This window comes from Salmo salar, chromosome 25, assembly GCF_965601325.2.
Source record: "Salmo salar chromosome 25, fSalSal1, whole genome shotgun sequence".
In the NCBI taxonomy this organism is placed as follows: Eukaryota; Metazoa; Chordata; class Actinopteri; order Salmoniformes; family Salmonidae; genus Salmo; species Salmo salar.
Genome location: NC_138315.1, coordinates 15309352 through 15327485, shown reverse-complemented (window position 1 = coordinate 15327485; position 18134 = coordinate 15309352). Strand labels below are relative to the sequence as shown.

Sequence of the window (18134 nt, the reverse complement as noted above, 5' to 3'; positions counted from 1 at the left end):
GGTTTCCCGTTGACGATGTCGGACCTGTTATGGCAAACACTATTTGGGCTATTTTTCAAGTCATTGTGATAGGCAACATACTGCCAATGTGATCCTGAATATCCCAATGTATCATGTTTGTGATTAATCTGTTTTGATACATTTATCATAATGAATCAAGTGGCAGTCGTTAAAAATCCGACGTCAGATCTTCATTGACATCCATAGGAAAGTGAAGGATGCAGCCCTCTTCATCGCGTTGCATAGAGCTTATTAACAGCAGTCTCCAGGAGATGGCGCTTCCTCCTACCATTGAAACCAGATAAACCTCAAACCCCAGTGTTGAAACCACCTTGAAACTATTATAACCACGGAGATATTGCCCACAGAATGCCGAGGGAAACACTATTGTAAACCATTTAAGGGGAACGTGAGCATTAAAAACACATCTAGGCAGTACCGTTCATAAATGAGTCTCTATTATTGATAATGTCGTCACTCACCAAAAGCTAGACTAGGCCTATTGGAGAAAAGGCTCAATGTTGATAACAAAATGTATGTTCCGTTTCAGTGAAAAAAGGTTTGGACATCAGGTTAGAGCCCCCATGGTCATAGAGTCAAACGACCATGACGTCTAACAACTGCAAAGCAGAATTGCGCTGGCCTCGGTTGATGGATCTACTATTACCTGGATGAAAGACCAGGTGGTACTGGAAGTGTCTGAGGTCCTAGAGGGCTTCTTCCCCCCGAAGGAGACCCCAATGCCCTTGGGTAGTGACAGGGACACTTCCCTGTAAAGTGTGCTGTCTTTCAGTTGAGACGCCCTGACTCGGTATGGTCACTCAAGCTAAAAGTAACAGGTCTGCGTTAACCCAGCTGGCTAAGGCTTATGTGATGCTGTGCCTTGTTTGTGATGAGATGCAAGACACATTTTGAATTATTTTTTTCCTACTTGAACCTCGTACTATCATGGTCATCTATCCCCTTGTTTTTAATCGATGATGCACTTTTCACCTCCAGCCCAGTCACTAAGCAAGTAGCACCACGACACTGCGGCCATCTTTACTTGAGCGCTTCACTGTTTCTGAATGTGGAAGTAGGATCCTTCTCTCTCTCGTCTTCCTCTGAAGGAGCAGCTGTCAGAGGATTCCCCTTAGCTGTCACAACAGTCATCGGCATCAACTTCTTTGCCACAGCAATCATTCATGTCTTCGCTCTGCTAATGTGGCATCCTTTGGATCGAGAAGAAGCCATAAACGATTTGGACGTACACGCTGATGTTGGCATAATGGTACATCCAAGCATTTTACACAACTTTTCAAACCAGTGTCACAAAATATGTTGTGTTGATATAACCATGATTCTCAAGGTTATGTTTTATTCATAGGACTCTGAATGTGTAGGTCTTTGTGAAGAATAAAACCATTACATCCATCTGGGGAATAAAGGTTATACTAAGTTATATACTTTTATTGATATACAGTGCCTTCATAAAGTATTCACCCATTGACTTTGTCCACATTTTGCTGTGTTACAGCCTGAATTTAAAATGGATTAATTTGAGATTTTGTGTCACTGGCCTACACACAATACCCCATAATGTAAAAGTTATTCAAACCCTTTTTTTTATGTCAAGCCTAGATAAGTTCAGGAGTAAAAATGTGTTTAATAAGTCACATAATAAGTTGCATTGACTCCCTCTGTGTGCAATAATCGTGTTTAATATGATTTTCTGAATGACTACTTCATCTCTGTACTCCACAGATACAATAATTATCTGTAAAGTCCACCAGTCGAGCAGTGAATTTCAAACACATATACAACCACAACGACCAGGGAGGTTTTCCAATGTCTCGCAAAGAAGGCCACCTATTGGCAGATGGGTAAAAATAAAAAAGGAAGCATTGAATATCCCTTTGAGCATGATGAAGTTATTAATTACACTTTGGATGGTGTATCAATACACCCAGTCACTACAAAGATACAGGTGTCCTTCCTAACTCAGTTGCCCGAGAGGAAGGAAACCACTCAAGGGATTTCACCATGAGGCCAATGGTGACTTTAAAACAGTTACAGAGTTTAATGGCTGGGATAGGAGAGAACTGAGGATGGGTCAACAACATTGTTGTTACTCCACAATACTAACCTAAATGACAGAGTGAAAAGAAAGAAGTCTGTAAGGAATACAAATATTCCAAAACATGCATCCTGTTTGTAATAAGGCACTAAAGTAAAACTGTAAAAAATGATTGGGGCAAGTCCAACACAACACATCACTGAGTACCACTATATCTTGGTGGCTGCATCATGTTATGGCATGCTTGTCATTGGCAAGGACTAGGGAGTTTTTTTGTTGATAAAAAGAAACAGAATAGAGCTAAGCACAGGCAAAATCCTAGAGGAAAACCTGGTTCAGTCTGCTTTCCAACAGACCCTGAGAGACAAATTCACATTTCAGCAGGACAATAACTTAAAACACAAGGCTAAATGTACCCTGGAGTTGCTTACCAAGACGACATTGAATGTTCCTGAGTGGCCTAGTTACAGTTTTGACTTAAATCGTCTTGAAAATCTATGTCTGGACTTGAAAATGGCTATCTAGCAATGCACAACAACCAACTTCACAGAGCTTGAAGAATTGTAAAAAGAATAGTGTGCAAATACTGTACAATCCAGGTATGCAAAGCTCTTAGAGACTTACCCAGAAAGACTCACAGCTGTAATCACTGCCAAAGGTGATTCTAACATGTATTGACTCCGGGGTGTGAATACTTATGTAAATGAGATATTTCTGTATTTCTTTTTCAATAAATTAGCAAACATTTCTACATATTTTCACTTTGTCATTATGGGGTATTGTGTGTAGATGGGTGAGAAAAAATCTATGTAATCCATTTTGAATTCAGGCTTCAACAACAAAATGTTGAATAACTCAGGGGGGTATGAATACTTTCTGAAGGCACTGTATGTACCATGCAATTGATATGTTTTGATGTGAGACAATGTCACGTACTGACTTTTTTAGATCCCTTTTCATCAAAATGGCATGAAATTCTCTCTCTATCATACTTTTTTTTTCCTATCCTACTAGAATATGTCAAAGTTAGAATCCAATTTAAGAATTTTGCACGGTTAAACACCCTGCACCCTCTTTCCTTAAAAGCCAATTAAAATATGCAAAAACACAATCCTTTAATTTTCTTATATCCTTTAATTTTCTTATAAAAATGTAAATGACTCAAAAAAAGCTAGTTAAAATCTGAGGAATTATGATCCAACAATGAAAAAGAAACCTTTTCTTTATTGAGTTAAAAGCAATTGGATAATGGAGTAAAGATCGAAAGAAGCTCCTTAGGGGAATAAATAAGGCATCATGGTGACATCCATGTGTTAGAACTAAAAAGTACCACGACTGAAGACATTGTCACTGAAATGTTGTTTAGTAAATGGATTGGTCTAATACACCATTATATTGTATTGCACATGGCCTATTAGTAATTCACTTATCCACCTGCAGCGTTGATATCCGATGTTCAACATTGAATTTTGGGGATACTATGGATTATTGAAGATTTTCAGCGTTTTTCATATTGGTAAACGGCTGGGCTAGATGTTAGTGGAATTAAGATGTTATTAATTCTAGATATTAGTGGAATTAAGTAAATCTCACGTGGCTTTACTAAGGTTGGTGTTTTACAGTATAAGACGTTGCTACATTACACCTCAATGAGGACTACATTTCATCTTTGCAAGCACAACCTAATCAATGATAAGTCAACAGTTATCAAGATAACGTGTTCAATAACATGCTGATTAGAGATAAGGGAGAAAGTAGGCTCTATCTATCCAATGCCCCATGGCTTTACAGTCGGTCCCTCTGTTGGGTTATGACAGAGATCCAGGTGGTCACGGTGTAAGCCTGAAAATTACCCCTTATATGTTTACATTACATTACAGGTCATGTGTACATGTTCATAGCCACTTGTTAAAATAGTTGGAAGTTAAGTGTTGTGTCTTTTCACTTATTTCAACCTCAGCCTTGGCTCAGCTTCCTGTCATAGTAGACTCATGGTGGGTCCCTGTGGTACAAAACTTGTCTAGTAGGTCTATGTCATAATACAAAAGGGTGGCAACCTCTTCTCTACAAAACAATTGCTCCCGACAGACTCAGAATTGCCCATAAGGATTTGGTGTTCCTCTTTTGGATTCTGCTGCTGTCCTAATTAATAAGTCATGAGTTCATTATAGCTCAAGTTCAGAAGCAAGTACCACACTTAACTCCTCCCCCTAACCAATCACTGCATATATACATCGACATCTACCTGTCACTCATGTCTTCCTGGTTCCTGCACCCCACCTCACATCATCTCTCTGTTTTACAGGCCTTCAGGAGGTATATTGCGTCACCACCATGAAGAGACTCCACCAGTCTCCACCACACTCCACACTCTGAGCTATCCCACCAAGACCAAAGCTACTACTACTACTAGGATATCAGACACATGTATAGTTAAAAAGAACACTTTTTTAGGGTGTTTTGGAGACCAGTACTTCCTACTTCCCATCCTATCACCAGGGGTCTGGCACAACTGATCCATTCCACCTCCAGCTGATATGATGCCCATGGTCAGATCCCCAAGACCTGTTAACAAAACAAGATTACCAGCCTCTTTACCAAACCAATAGGGCCCTCAAACTCAACTCTAGACCTCCAAGCCAGTTCCACTGCATATATATGTTCATTGTTCCCCTCTAATCAGGGACTGATTTAGAGCTGGGACACCAAGTGCGTGCAATTCATTATCAGGTAGACCAGAAAACCAGCAGGCTCCATGATCTCATCGGATCGTAGAGTTGAATCTCTCTGCAATAAGGCAATAAGATTAGCAATAAGATTAGCACTCCCTTAATGACATTTTACAAGCAACTGCACTGATGTAAATGTATACCTCTATATGTCAGGTGATGTCAAGAGATACAGAACATCAAAACAACATGATTAACTATTTGATCAAATCTAAAGATGTGTTATAATTGTACAAACAATCATCTTAAGTATTGGACGTTAATAACTCTATGGACAACCAGACAGACTCTAATAGTCTATTCTAACAATACAACTGAACTTATTGGAGTGAGTAGGCTTTGTATTTATAGCCATACAGTAAAAAAACACCCTCAAACCTAGTGTAGCAGGAAGATTGGAATGTTGTGACCCAAGAGGTTGAGAGTTCAAATCCCAGGTGAGGACATGCTGAATATGAATTACTGTGTAAATAAACAAGCACAATGTAATCATGTATGCCAATATGTACGTTTCAAAGAATGTATATTAAAAGCACTGTGTGTGCGTAACTAGTTCCACAACCTTTTTTTAGGCCAAATAATCATTTCTAGTTGAATGAACATATGAGACATTTGTGCAAACATAATTTTAAGTCGACTGAAATTTTGCCTGCGTTTTCTCATGTTGGTGCTACGTTTGGGCCAACTAAAAATGTTAAGTTCAGGTAACACTTTGACCAAAAAGTTGAGTATACAAAAAAAAGGATGTCAAATCAAATGAGAAAAGGATGTCAAATGAATTTAGAAAGCCCCTTTTACATCAGCAGCTGTCACAAAGTGCTCATACAGAAACACAGCCTAAAACCAGTTACTTAATAATATTTAGTTGAAACAACTAGATCTTCGTTTTTACAGTGCGTGCACGTCCCCCCCCCCCCCCCCCCCCCCCAACAATCTCTATAATTCCACAGTTATTATAATCATGGCTATCTTGGACGTTTAAAGCCAATCAGTGGCTAACAAAGCCTTTGTCTGCCATTAGGAGCCTCCGTGGATGTGTTCAACGCGTCCTTAGAAGTCATCGCTTCATAACAGGATCATGAAATTTGGATCAAGACTTAAAAGTTCAAATGGTGAAGACTCCTTTCTATGATCACCACCGACGTATTTGGTTCACCATACCCCCCTCCTCTTCCCTCCCCTCTTTTGTGTCATGAATGTACTGTAGATGATGACTATTGTTTGTCCGTGGAATGTGGAGGAGTCCTGTGGGAAAGCTGGATGAAGCACTCAATCTCATTAAGTGTTTAGATATGAATTTTCTCAAGTACTGAGTTTTAAGGTCCCTATTCAGTCAAACACTGGGTTACTGGATCTCAGGCGTAGGCCAAGTTGAAAAACCTCAAAAAGCTTGTGGCGCTAGAATACCCATTTGCATTCATGTGTCCAACATTTCAATGTTTACAGGATGATTTAAGTAGAAACTTATTTAGACTTCATATTATTTCAAACATGCTCGGTAGCTGCAGGGAAAAGGCCGGCCGTTATAACTGATCCCAGAACCTGGTCACTGCATTGGTTTCAGTAGGGCCTCAAGCCCGGAGTTCATATGACAGAGGTCCGTCATGACTCAGAGTTTTTTCTGATATGTCAAGGTTTATGGGCTTGGAGCTGTGCTTCACTGTTCTCAGAGGCGCCCTGCAATGGCTTCTTGTTTTGTTTTTTTGCGACAATATTTATGATTGTTTGGTGATACAGTACCTACAGTATAATCATTGCATTACTTTAGTTTCGATTTTGAACTTAAATACGTGTGAGACTTCCAAGTAAACTAAATGTGTTTCTCTAAAGAAATCCACAGCAGAAGAGAAGCCTTAAGAACAATATGGTGCTCATAACACCTCCATTTAAATATAAAATTCCTCTTCAGATCAACCGTTTCACTGTAAAATGGTACCATTTCAATATCATCTCTGCTGTAGCCCAATAAGTTATGGACAATATACTGACTGGTTATTTCACACAGTATTTCTCATGTACTGGGTTGGGAACAACTGGTGGATATAAATTCCTACTGGGTCTCAGGAAAAGCACTGGTCTTGGGCAATAATTATTCTGTTCATCTGGAGGGTCACAGAAAATGTAAAACCTTAGGTGCCATTTTTTTTTTTTTTACATAACAGACACAAGAAGAAGCTAGCTAGCTCGTATGTGCTGAAAACCATCTATGCTGTTGAACACAACTATGTTTATTATGTCATAACAATTGAACATACATACGCTAACTTTTCATTTTAGTTGTAGTTGGACACCTTATCTGCAGAGATAGTAGGATTCTAGCTGATTTAGTGCTGACATGATTATGTAGGCTGATGCTTATGTGATGTTTATGACCAGTTTCATTATCACAAATAATAACTTAGAGAACCTACGGTTTTACAAGCTCTATGTGCCAACATCACTGATCAAGGTCAGGATAAAATCCTTAGGCAGGTGCAACTTCATTTTGTCTTGAGTTTGAAAACCATATTTGCCTAAATGAATCTTCCACATTTCATTCGTGTGGTTTTCCATGTTACTTGAAATGGACTGTTTTATATTTACATATTCCTTCAAATGATAAATGTCATGTTGCTAGTGGATGCCGATTCTAAAATTCCATGATTCACTCTTTTATCATCGGTTTGGCCAACTTCTCAGTCACAATTATGGCATACAACTTCTCCTAATATGAATATAGATTCTCAGTCTAAGCAGCAGCACTGGGGGAATGTTCCGGACTATGGTAAACTAGGGTGGATCAAAGCGCAAGTCCTCACACAGGTAACTGTATAGTGTGTGTAGCAATATAAAGTTTGCTTTAACTATATATCTTTGTCATGACTACAACACAAAACATATTGAAACAGCGTGGAAGTTGTAGGATATATATATATTTCCTTTCAGATAATATGTGAGGAAAAATTAAATGAGACTAATTCTGATCTGGGACATTTGTATATGTTTTATTCTCACACAGTATTTGGGTCATATCAACAATAGCATATCTTTTCAAGAGCATGCTAAAACACCCACATGGAGCGAAAACGGACACTTTCATTCAACAAAAGCTATTAAATATTATTTACAAGAAAGTGAAATCTTCCACCGAAGACAATGATCCAAACACAAGCTGAAACTTGTCTTTCTTGATATGGTATATAGACAATGCCCATCGGGGTATTAAAGTAAGTTCTCCAGGATCCCATGATAACTTTGAGACAGATGTCATATATACAACAACAACAAAAATCATCCTAAACAGACCTGCAATGTTAGAGAAATAGTTTTTCAGTACCTAAGAAAAAACAAAGTAACCAAAACGAATGGAAATGTCAGTTTGTACTTCAACTAAGTAAAGGACTTATATTGCACTATCTTGATTATGATATCAAATTGACTCTAATGAATTCTACTACATGTTCCTCATATCTTCCCTTTTCACGTGATGATCAAACGTCTTCTCATGACACTTGTTTTTTTTGTTCTGGTGAGTTTTGACATGTTTTGCCAAATGGTCACTCCTCATGAACCTCTTGCAACAGTCTGGACAAACAAAGCGCTTCTCCCCAGTATGAGTCCTCAGGTGTCTCTGCAGCTCATCAGACCTGGTGAAACTCTTGCCACAGAAAAGCCAGTTACAAACAAATGGACGCTCTCCCGAGTGCCACCTCAAGTGCGCTTTGAGATGGGAAGTTTTGCCATAAACTTTCCCGCACCCTGGTATGTGACAGATGTGCTGCTTTTTCTTGCCGGGCTCATCGTTTGAGGTGGAGGACTGACAGTTGGGACACCTGCATCTCCGGCATCTTCGGGCTGTTGCGAGGGGGGACTTGGTGTGAAGGAGGGCAGCGATTTGAGTCTGGTACTGCGCGAAGTCTGTATGCCCCATCACCAAGCCCCTCTGCAGTTGGAAACGGTGGTGGCCAAGGGATTGAGTGGTGATTGAGTGGTGATGACTGACGTGATTTCCCTGTTGGAGACTCCACCACGGAATGTCCTCTCCTGGGCTAGGGGACAACTGCCTCTGTTGCTGGTGCACAAGGCCAGAATGTCCCGTAACGAAACCTGGCATGGCAGTTGGCGCTGCGTAAGATACAGCAGGGACGTAGGTGGGTGGGCACGAGGACTGTAACGACTGCATTGAGCACGGTAACATATTCACTGGAGAAAAGTCATAAGGATATGAAGGGTCCGCTGGAGGGGTGAGAGGGAGCTCGTGGTGGGAAGTAAATGAACTTTGAATGTGGAGCTGGGATTTAGATGATAGTCCAAAAGTAGAATTGCTAGAGAGAGTGCTTTGAGGATTCCCCTCGTTACTCCAAGGATGAAAAATTCGCGACGGCGAGCCTAAAGTAGTGTCATAAGGAACCTGGAGGAAATCCGCCGGACTTGATCCGTGGTGGTGTCCGATCCGGTTACAAGTGGCAGCTAAGAGCGCCAGTGGAGAGTGCTTACAGTTTTCTGGAGAAGAGTTAGGAGTGCGGTCCTGCATATAAGTAAAACAAATAATGATTAATTATGTGTTGACTTGGCTCTAAACCAGAGTTGTAACTGTCTTGAAAAACAAAATGACACTCCGGCAATTAAAACGACATTGATTTGCCTAATATTAGTTTTAATGCACTCTCACTCCAGCAAAATGATCACAATACAAACATATAGTTGTAACATAATCATTGAATCCGTTATTATTCGCCACATACAGTAAATCAAACAGCCACATTTCCGTTATTATACAATACGTTTTTAAAGATGAAACAGGTTCAGATTCGCATTATCCGCAACACGCGTAATAACTAACAATACGCGCGGTCTAAACATAATTTTTTTTAAACTACCGTGTACATACAGTAATATTTTGAGAAGGACAAATAAAACCACAACGAGAGCCAAAAGTTTTGAACAAACCTGAAGAAAAGCCTGGAGTGTTTCATTCCGCAGTACAGCCACTGCTGCCATGGTAAACGTCCTCTTTTATTTTTGTTAAAAACAGATCACAATATCAAAACTACTTGAGATAAATGTAAAAGCGTAGAAAAATGTCTTGACGTGGTAAAGTCTTCACTCTCAATACTTCCTCTCCTCGAGATATCCTTGGACTATCTGGAGAGTGAGGGATCACTTCTTAGAATTTGATAAGGACTTTGGTGGGCCGCCAGCCAGTCAGAAATAAGATTTATTACTTTGAAGTTTGCCGCTGCCCAATCATCAAAGAATAGCGGCTCTATGAGAGGGGAAAGCAAATCCTTTGAATCCACAAAGCTCCTATGGTGTGTTTGTTGGTCTGGATAAAAGAGCTGATTATTAGGGGGGATGGGAAGGGAGGAGATAAAGGCGGGACAATTAATGAAGTAATCACTATGTGGGAAATGTATATACACAAATAATTGGATTTTCTTGATCAAAGACCCCCATGCCGCCTGGAGACCCTGGTATTGGATGCTGTAGTCATCTGATCCTCTTTTTGTAATTAAGGATTTGTAGCACAACCCTATGTGACAATGTAACATTGTTATCTCTGGAGATCTCCTGGCGCATAGCTGTTTGATAACTTCAAGAGGAGTAGCTAATGAGAGCAAATCAAGTCTCAACACAAAGTTAATGTCGTTGGGGAAGTATTTACCTTTTTTCTAAATATAAATGAAATACTTTTTTATTATAACAAACAATTATGATGTTGATAACGTTTTTCCAATGGAACTAAAATGCTCCTGATAGTTTATTAATCAACACATGTGAACTGGCAGACTACAACATGTCTTGGAAGAAGATTACAGTTTATACCCTGGCCTGCTTACAGACATGTCAATGTCAATATCACTTCACTTCTTTCATTCTTTGATAGTTAACCTCAAAAGCCCATAGTGGTGTCATTTGCGTTCTAGTGTGTAAAGTGACTTTTACGCACTATTGGCAAAATTGGCTATCGGATAAGTTGAAAGTGATACAAGCAGTAGCCTAACAACTATATCCCATAGGCTACTTTCAGTAACGAAATGCAACTGTTGTAGCACTTCACTTATTTAACTACCAGAGTATTAACCGTCATCTATTTAGATAGCCATTAATTGATCCAGGTGTCAAAAGTGGCAGATAGAGAGGGTGATGTCTCTATGTGTGTTTTCTAAGAAGTTGTGCCAGTGTTAGAGACCTGGGAAGGAAGGAGGAGTTCCCATCCGCAAGAAAGTGGAAACAATTTTGAAACCCCCTGCCTGCATCTCTGCCTTGAGCTTGTTGGGCTTTCATGGCCAAGGACCAACCTGGTCTCAGATAATTTCGTATTATTCTGTACGTAAATCCGAGAAACTGTACAAAAAATGTGACATGTAAAGTGTTGGTCCCATATTTCATGAGCTGAAATAAAAGATACTGGAAATTTCTCAGATGCACATGAAGCTTATTTCACTCAAATTTTGTGCACAAATTTGTTTACATCCCTGTTAGTGAGCATTTCTCTTTAGCCAAGATAATCCATCCACCTGACAGGTGTGGCATATCAAGAAGCTGATTAAACAGCATGATCATTACACATGTGCACATTGTGTTGGGGACAAGCAAAATGCCACTCTAAAATGTGCAGTTTTGTCACTTAACACAATGCTACAGTAGTCTCATGTTAGGAGCGAGCGTGCATTTAGCATGCTGACTGCAGGAATGTCCACCGGAGCTGTTGCCAGAGAATTGAATGTTCATTTCTATACCAGAAGCCGCCTTCAACGTCGATTTAGAGAATTTGGCAGTACAACCGGTCTCACAACCGCAGACCATGTGTAACCACGCCAGCCCAGGACCTCCACATCCGGCTTCTTCACCTGCGGGATCGTCTGAGACCAGCCACCCGAACAGCTGATGAAACTGTGGGTTTGCACAAACAAATAACTTCTGCACAAACTGTCAGAAACGGTCTCAGGGAAGCTCATCTGCATGCTCGTCGTCCTCACCAGGGTCTTGTTCTGATTGCAGTTCGTCATCGTAACCGACTTCAGTAGGAAAATCCTCACCTCTACCAGGCAGATGGCAGACAGCGTTGATGTTGGTGGCAGTGGGGTTATGGTATGGCAGTGGGGTTATGGTATGGACAGGCATAAGCTAAGGGCAACGAAGACAATTGCATTTTATCAATGGCAATTTGAATGCACAGAGATACCATGATGAGATCCTGAGGCCCATTGTCGAGGAATTCATCCACCGCCATCACCTTATGTTTCAGCATGATATTGCACAGCCCCATGTCGCAAGGATCTGTACAAATTCCTGGAAGCTGAAAATGCCCCAGTTCTTCCATGGCCTGCATACTCACAAGACATGACACCCATTGAGCATGTTTGGGATGCTCTGGATTGACGTGTACGACAGTGTGTTCCAGTTCCCGCTAATATCAGCAACTTCGCACAGCCATTGAAGAGGAGTAGTACAACATTCCACAGGCCACAATCAACAGCCTAATCAACTCTACGCGAAGGACATGTGTCATGCTGCATGGGGCAAATGGTGGTCACACCACATACTGACTGGTTTTCTGATCCACGCTCATACCTTTAAAAAAAGTTATGTGACCAACAGATGCATATCTGTATTCCCAGTCATGTGAAATCCATAGATTAGGGCCTAATGAATTCATTTAAATTGACTGATTTCCTTATATAAACTGTAACTCAGTAAAATCTTTGAAATTGTTGCATGTAGCGTTTTATATTTATGTTCAGTGTAGTTTGATATGTTGCATTTCATATGGTATGTATTCATTTGTGGATGTCCATATCCCATTTCGTATGATATGTTATGAATTACAATTCGTATTATATGTTATGAATTTGCAAAACGAGTTATGTTACAAATATGCAAAATGAGTTATATGTTACGAATTTGAAAAACATACAATATGTAACGATTTTACAAAACGTATGATATGTTATGAATTTGCAAAACGCGTTATATGTTACGAATTTGAAAAACGCGTTATATGTTACGAATCTGAAAAACATACAATTTGTAACGAATTTGCAAAATGTATGATATGTTACGATATTTTAACTACGCTAGGTTTTAGGCGTTAGGGTTAAGTTTAGGAGTTAGGTTAAAGGGTTGAGGTTAGGGTTAGCTAAAAGGGTTAAGGTTAGTGTTAGGTGAAGGGTTAAGTTTAGGGTTTGGGTTAGTTAACATGGTAAGTAGTTGCAAAGTAGTTAAAAAGTAGTAAGTAGTTGAAAAGTTGCTTTCCCCTAGTTGCTAATTAGCTAAATGCAAAAGTTGTCCGTGATGAGATTCTAACTTGCAACCTTTGGGTTTCTAGACCTTTGCCTTATAACCATCTGTCTTATGTAAACATACGAACCGTAACATATCATATTAAATGGAGTGTCTCGGATTTATGTACAGAATAATACAAAATGCTCTGAGAGCAGGTTGCAGCAACATCACTATATAAGACCTTATTGGGAGTGTCTCAGATTTACGTATGTAATACTACGAAATGCTCTGAGACCAGGTCGCAACAACCTAAGCATGTAAGACCTTAGTGCCTTCAGAATGACAGAAAGTGTTTGTAAATAGATGAAATAAAACAAAGAAAGAAACTAAGGTTTTTGTTGTTATAAAGGAATGTATTTTCTAATAAGAATTATAAACCATCTCATTAAGTAACAAAAAATACATCACTGAAAATAATTTCAAAACTTTTGTAAAACTGTTGTAGTCTAGACAACTTCAACTGTAGAGCAATGGAAGTTTTCTTCTATATCAACACAGTGATCATTATCAGGCTTCCCTGCAGAAACAATCACTGTCCTCTCAAATACTTTGGAGCAGCTGATTTAGAATTAGATCTGTTCCTTTGAAGGGATTAATGTTCCGGTCCTCTCCCACGGCTCTACACACAGTCATGGGGGAAAGGGGGAGTCCTGTTGGGCCACGCAGAAACCCTGTTTCTCTGCAAAGCCATAGGCTGCTTGCTTGCAAGAGTGGGGAAGCTACACTGAATAGCTGAAATGAGTTAAGGCCTGATGCCTAAATGAATCGTATTTACAACTATGGTCAATGAAGACCAAGTTACACAACATGTCAATAAGGATGTCATTTCCTATGCACATTGTTGCTGCATAACTTAGTACACAGCAATCTTCATTTTCCAAGAATAATCTCACCACTAATCCACTAAACTATATGAATACAAGAGAGACTGCCATAGAAGTGGTGTTTGCTAATATAAAGTTAGAACATGGCTTGAGGAAGAGAAAGTGCATTATTGTTTTCATATGAATTCCATTAGTGTACTACATTTACAACCAACTAAAATTCAAATATTCATATAGTTTGATATTCTATATAGTCTAAAAACATACATTTCTGGCATAAAAATGGTTTATAACGATGAATGCATCTTGTACTGTACATGTGACCTGGGTAGATGCCTGTGTGGTAGGCCTACGGACAGTTCGAACAAAAGGCAAAGCTTTGAGTATTGTTGTGAGTATCTTTAATTTGTTTTAATCACTTTATTAGAATGGTACAAAACAATGTTGATACAAAGAAAGAAAGTGAGAACATGTACATGTAAAATCAGTATGCAGTGAGTTCACCAAAAAATGCCAATCTGCAAGTACTACTGGCTACAACTGATTCCACATGGGGGTGAATTACAAGTTTACAATAAACTGATATTTGACATTATACTGTATAGAGTGGAATACATTGAAAAAATAACAGCAATTAAAGCCAGCCATTACACTAAAGGTGACTTAAGGTAAATGATTTAGCATGAGTTGTATGATAAACCATGCTATTTACACTTTTATATCAATTTCATGTTTTTGGATAAGTGACATCAATGAAGAATATTGATCATGGCCTTCACAATCACTTTTTTGGGGGCAATTCATATTGCTAATCAAAATGCAGAGACGTAAACACACAATCCCTTAAGAAAAGAACAGCTTTCACATCCACTTACAGGAAAATAAATAATCCACGGTCATTACAATATACAGTACAATTCAGCTCTGACAAAATATACAGCTCTTTTTGGTTGACGTCAGGTTTAAAGAAGGCAATCTGTAAAAGAGAGACCAAGCCAGTTTACAATATGTCATAAATTCCCTTTGTATTACTTGAACATAGTTGACTTCAAGTCCAGAGAATTAAGACATGGAAATGAAACACTGAAATGCTTTTTCAACAGAGGACAGAGGGGTCATTTCTAGGCACAATGGCTTATTCCATCTATATACAACGTTTTTGAATATTCACTTGTATTCATAGGGCATGTTTCACATTTCAGGAACAAGTATTCCCTCCAAAATCGCGAATATGTGGCGTAAGTGAAAGTGTAGTTGCATCCGGTCTTATAGCATTGAACACATTGACAGTTAGAACTGCAGCTGTGAGGAAGTTGGGGGTTAATGCCACAACATGAACCCCTTTTTAACTATTCATATTCTCTGGACAGTTGGAGAGAAAACAGGTTCCACATCTGTCTCACACGAGAGACATGAGAGAGGCAGAGAGAGGGGGGCTGAGAGGGAGAGAGCAAGAGAGAGGAGCTCGAGGCTACTGGATACTTGAGCCGCTATAATGGCGTCTCCTATGAGAAAACATCTGTGAATTTCCTCAGTGATCTACAACAAAGTATAACTCAGAGCAGTCACTCAGCAGACCTTTGAAGTTGCTCTCTGACAGAAAGCTGCCATTGTTCACAGCCCCCAACATCGAAGAGCTCCAACTTTGGTCTCACTAATATTCAAGATTTGCCCTGCAATGCGATACAACTCTTGTTTCTCCCCCAACTTATGAAGCAGAGGATCTCCACATTTTCAAAAGCAAAGCCATGGCAATGTGCAGGCTGGCCCGAGGTCAAGGAAGGCGGGACAGGTCATTTCACCTACTCAGCCCACCCTGTGTGTGGTAATCCAGCCCTCCCATAATAATTCTCAGGGTCACAGCCTGATCTGCCAGGAAAGATGAGGAACAGAGATATCATATCAGGAGGCAATTAGGCTGAGTGATATGCCAGCCAGGGACAAGAGCACATCTTGCAGACTAACTTACTGCATGTGAAAGTTGTCACTACTCAGATATGAGCACATTGGCATGTGGTCAAGCCAATACAACATGTAGAAAGACTAGCTTGTCTAACTTGTTGTTACTTATATACAATACCAGCCAAATGTTTGGACACACCTACTCATTCAAGGTTATTTCTGTATTGTTACTATTTTCTACATTGTAGAATGCTAGTGAAGACATCAAAACTATGAAATAACACATATGGAATCATGTAGTAAGCAAAAAAAGTGTTAAACAAATCAAAATAAATTTTATATTTGAGATTCTTCAAAGTAGCCACCCTTTGCCTTGATGACAGCTTTGCACACTCTTGGCATTCTCTGAACCAGCTTCATGAGGTAGTCACCTGGAATGCATTTCAATTAACAGGTGTGCCTTGTTAAAAGTTAATTTGTGAAATTTCTTTCCTTCTTAATGCATTTGAGCCAGTTGTGTTGTGACACGGTAGGGGTGGTATACAAAAGAAACCCCTATTTGGTAAAGGACCAAGTCCATAATAAGGCAAGAACAGCTCAAATAAGCAAAGAGAAATGACAGTTAATCATCATTTTAAGACATGAAGGTCAGCCAAAACGGAACATTTCAAGAACTTATAAAGTTTCTTCAAGTGCAGTCACAAAAAACATCAAGCGCTATGATGAAACTGGCTCTCATGAGGACCGCCACAGGAAAGGAAGACCCAGAGTTACCTCTGCTGCAGAGGATAAGTTCATTAGAGTTACCAGTCTCAGAAATTGCAGCCCAAATAAATGCTTCACAGAGTTCAAGTAACATACACATCTTAAAATCAACTGTTCAGAGGAGACTGCGCGAATCAGGCATTCATGGTCAAATTGCTGTAAAGAAACCACTACTAAAGGACACCAGTAAGAAGAAGAGACTTGCTTGGACCAAGAAACACGAACAATGGACATTAGACCGGTGGAAATCTGTCCTTTAGTCTGATGAGTCCAAATTTGAGATTTCTGGATCCAACCGCCGTGTCTTTGTGAGATGCAGAGTAGGCGAACAGATGATCTCCGCTTGTGTAGTTCCCACCATGAAGCATGGAGGAGGAGGTGTTATGCTTTGCTGGTGACACTGTCTGTAATTTATTTAGAATTCAAGGCACACTTAACCAGCATGGCTACCACAGCATTCTGCAGCGATACAACATCCCATCTAATTTGTGCTTAGTAAGACTATCACTTGTTTTTCAACAGGACAATGACACAACACACCTCCAGGCTGTGTAAGGGCTATTTGACCAAAAAGGAGAGTGATGGAGCGCTGCATCAGACCTGGCCTCCACAATCACCCGACTTCAACCCAGTTGAGATGGTTTGGGATGAGTTGGACCGCAGAGTGAAGGAAAAGCAGCCAACAAGTGCCCAGGATATGTAGGAACTCCTTCAAGACTGTTGGAAAAGCATTCCAGGTGAAGCTGGTTGAGAGAATGCCAGAGTGTGCAAAGCTGTCATCAAGGCAAAGGGTGGCTACTTTGAAGAATCTGAAATATAAAATATATTTTTATTTGTTTAACACTTTTTTTGGTTACTACATGATTACATATGTGTTATTTCACCGTTTTGATGTCTTCAAAATAACTCTACAATGTAGAAAATATAAAAAATAAAGAAAAACCCTGGAATGAGTAGGTTTTTCCAAACCTTTGACTGGTACTGTATATGTGTTATACTATATCTTGTGTCATAAGAAGTGGACATTTATTCTTATAAAAGCCTACATTTCAACCAGTCAAGTCATGGATGCATCTGATGAGAATGTGATCTACAGTAAAATTAGGTTATTTCATGAAGCACCAGGTGATATGATCCTTTTCCTCTTGGCGGTGGCAGAAAGACAGATTTCCCCATTTTGCCTCCCAAACTACAACAAGGCTGCAGTGATTCTCACACTGTTTCCCGCCAAGCGTTTATTCTATGGCAGCTGGTCACACCATCTGGACGAGCAGTGCCGAGGCAAAACAAAACAGGTTACACCTTTGGCCATGCCAAGTCTGCTTGTGCCCCGTTCAGTCCACAAACTGAGAGAGGCTAATCAGAATTTCATGCTCTGATTTGTCAAGCCCCATTCCAACACAACAACTTTTTAGGTAAACACCTTTTGTAGGATACAGGATGAATGTTGTTTCCTCACGCTGTTTTGTAGATTCCATTGCTAGCTTAAAGCCCCTTACACTCGTGAGAATTGGCCTATATGGATAGGACTAAATTTAAATGTTAATTACAGAAGAAATATAAAAATCATATGCATAACCATGGTTGCAA

The 18134-nt window shown here is 39.7% G+C and overlaps 2 protein-coding genes across 3 annotated transcripts in view; both read right to left on the bottom strand.

Annotated features, from left to right (window-relative positions):
* Positions 1-7991: 7991 nt before the first annotated feature.
* sp5a (Sp5 transcription factor a) lies at positions 7992-9904 on the bottom strand. Its single transcript, XM_014173247.3, has 2 exons — positions 9715-9904; positions 7992-9292 (listed from the first exon to the last, which is right to left on the bottom strand). Exons 1-2 carry the CDS (start codon positions 9763-9765, stop codon positions 8219-8221), a joined length of 1125 nt encoding a protein of 374 aa, XP_014028722.1. The 5' UTR covers positions 9766-9904; the 3' UTR covers positions 7992-8218.
* A 4357-nt stretch (positions 9905-14261) lies between these two features.
* The window catches only part of myo3b (myosin IIIB), a 97719-nt gene continuing 93846 nt past the window's right edge, over positions 14262-18134 (bottom strand). For both annotated transcript variants that reach the window (XM_014173244.3, XM_082968920.1), the window contains one exon: positions 14262-14853. The gene's annotated coding sequence lies outside the window, so the exon portion shown is untranslated. The remainder of the gene's footprint in view (positions 14854-18134) is intronic.

What these genes read in the sequence shown, in the direction of transcription:
- sp5a (XM_014173247.3), bottom strand. Translation starts at nt 9,765, where the DNA reads ATGGCAGCAGTGGCTGTACTGCGGAATGAAACACTCCAGGCTTTTCTT. An exon ending in CACTCCAGGCTTTTCTTCAG is followed by an intron (nt 9,293 to 9,714) that starts GTTTGTTCAAAA and finishes ACTTATATGCAG; the next exon opens with GACCGCACTCCTAACTCTTC.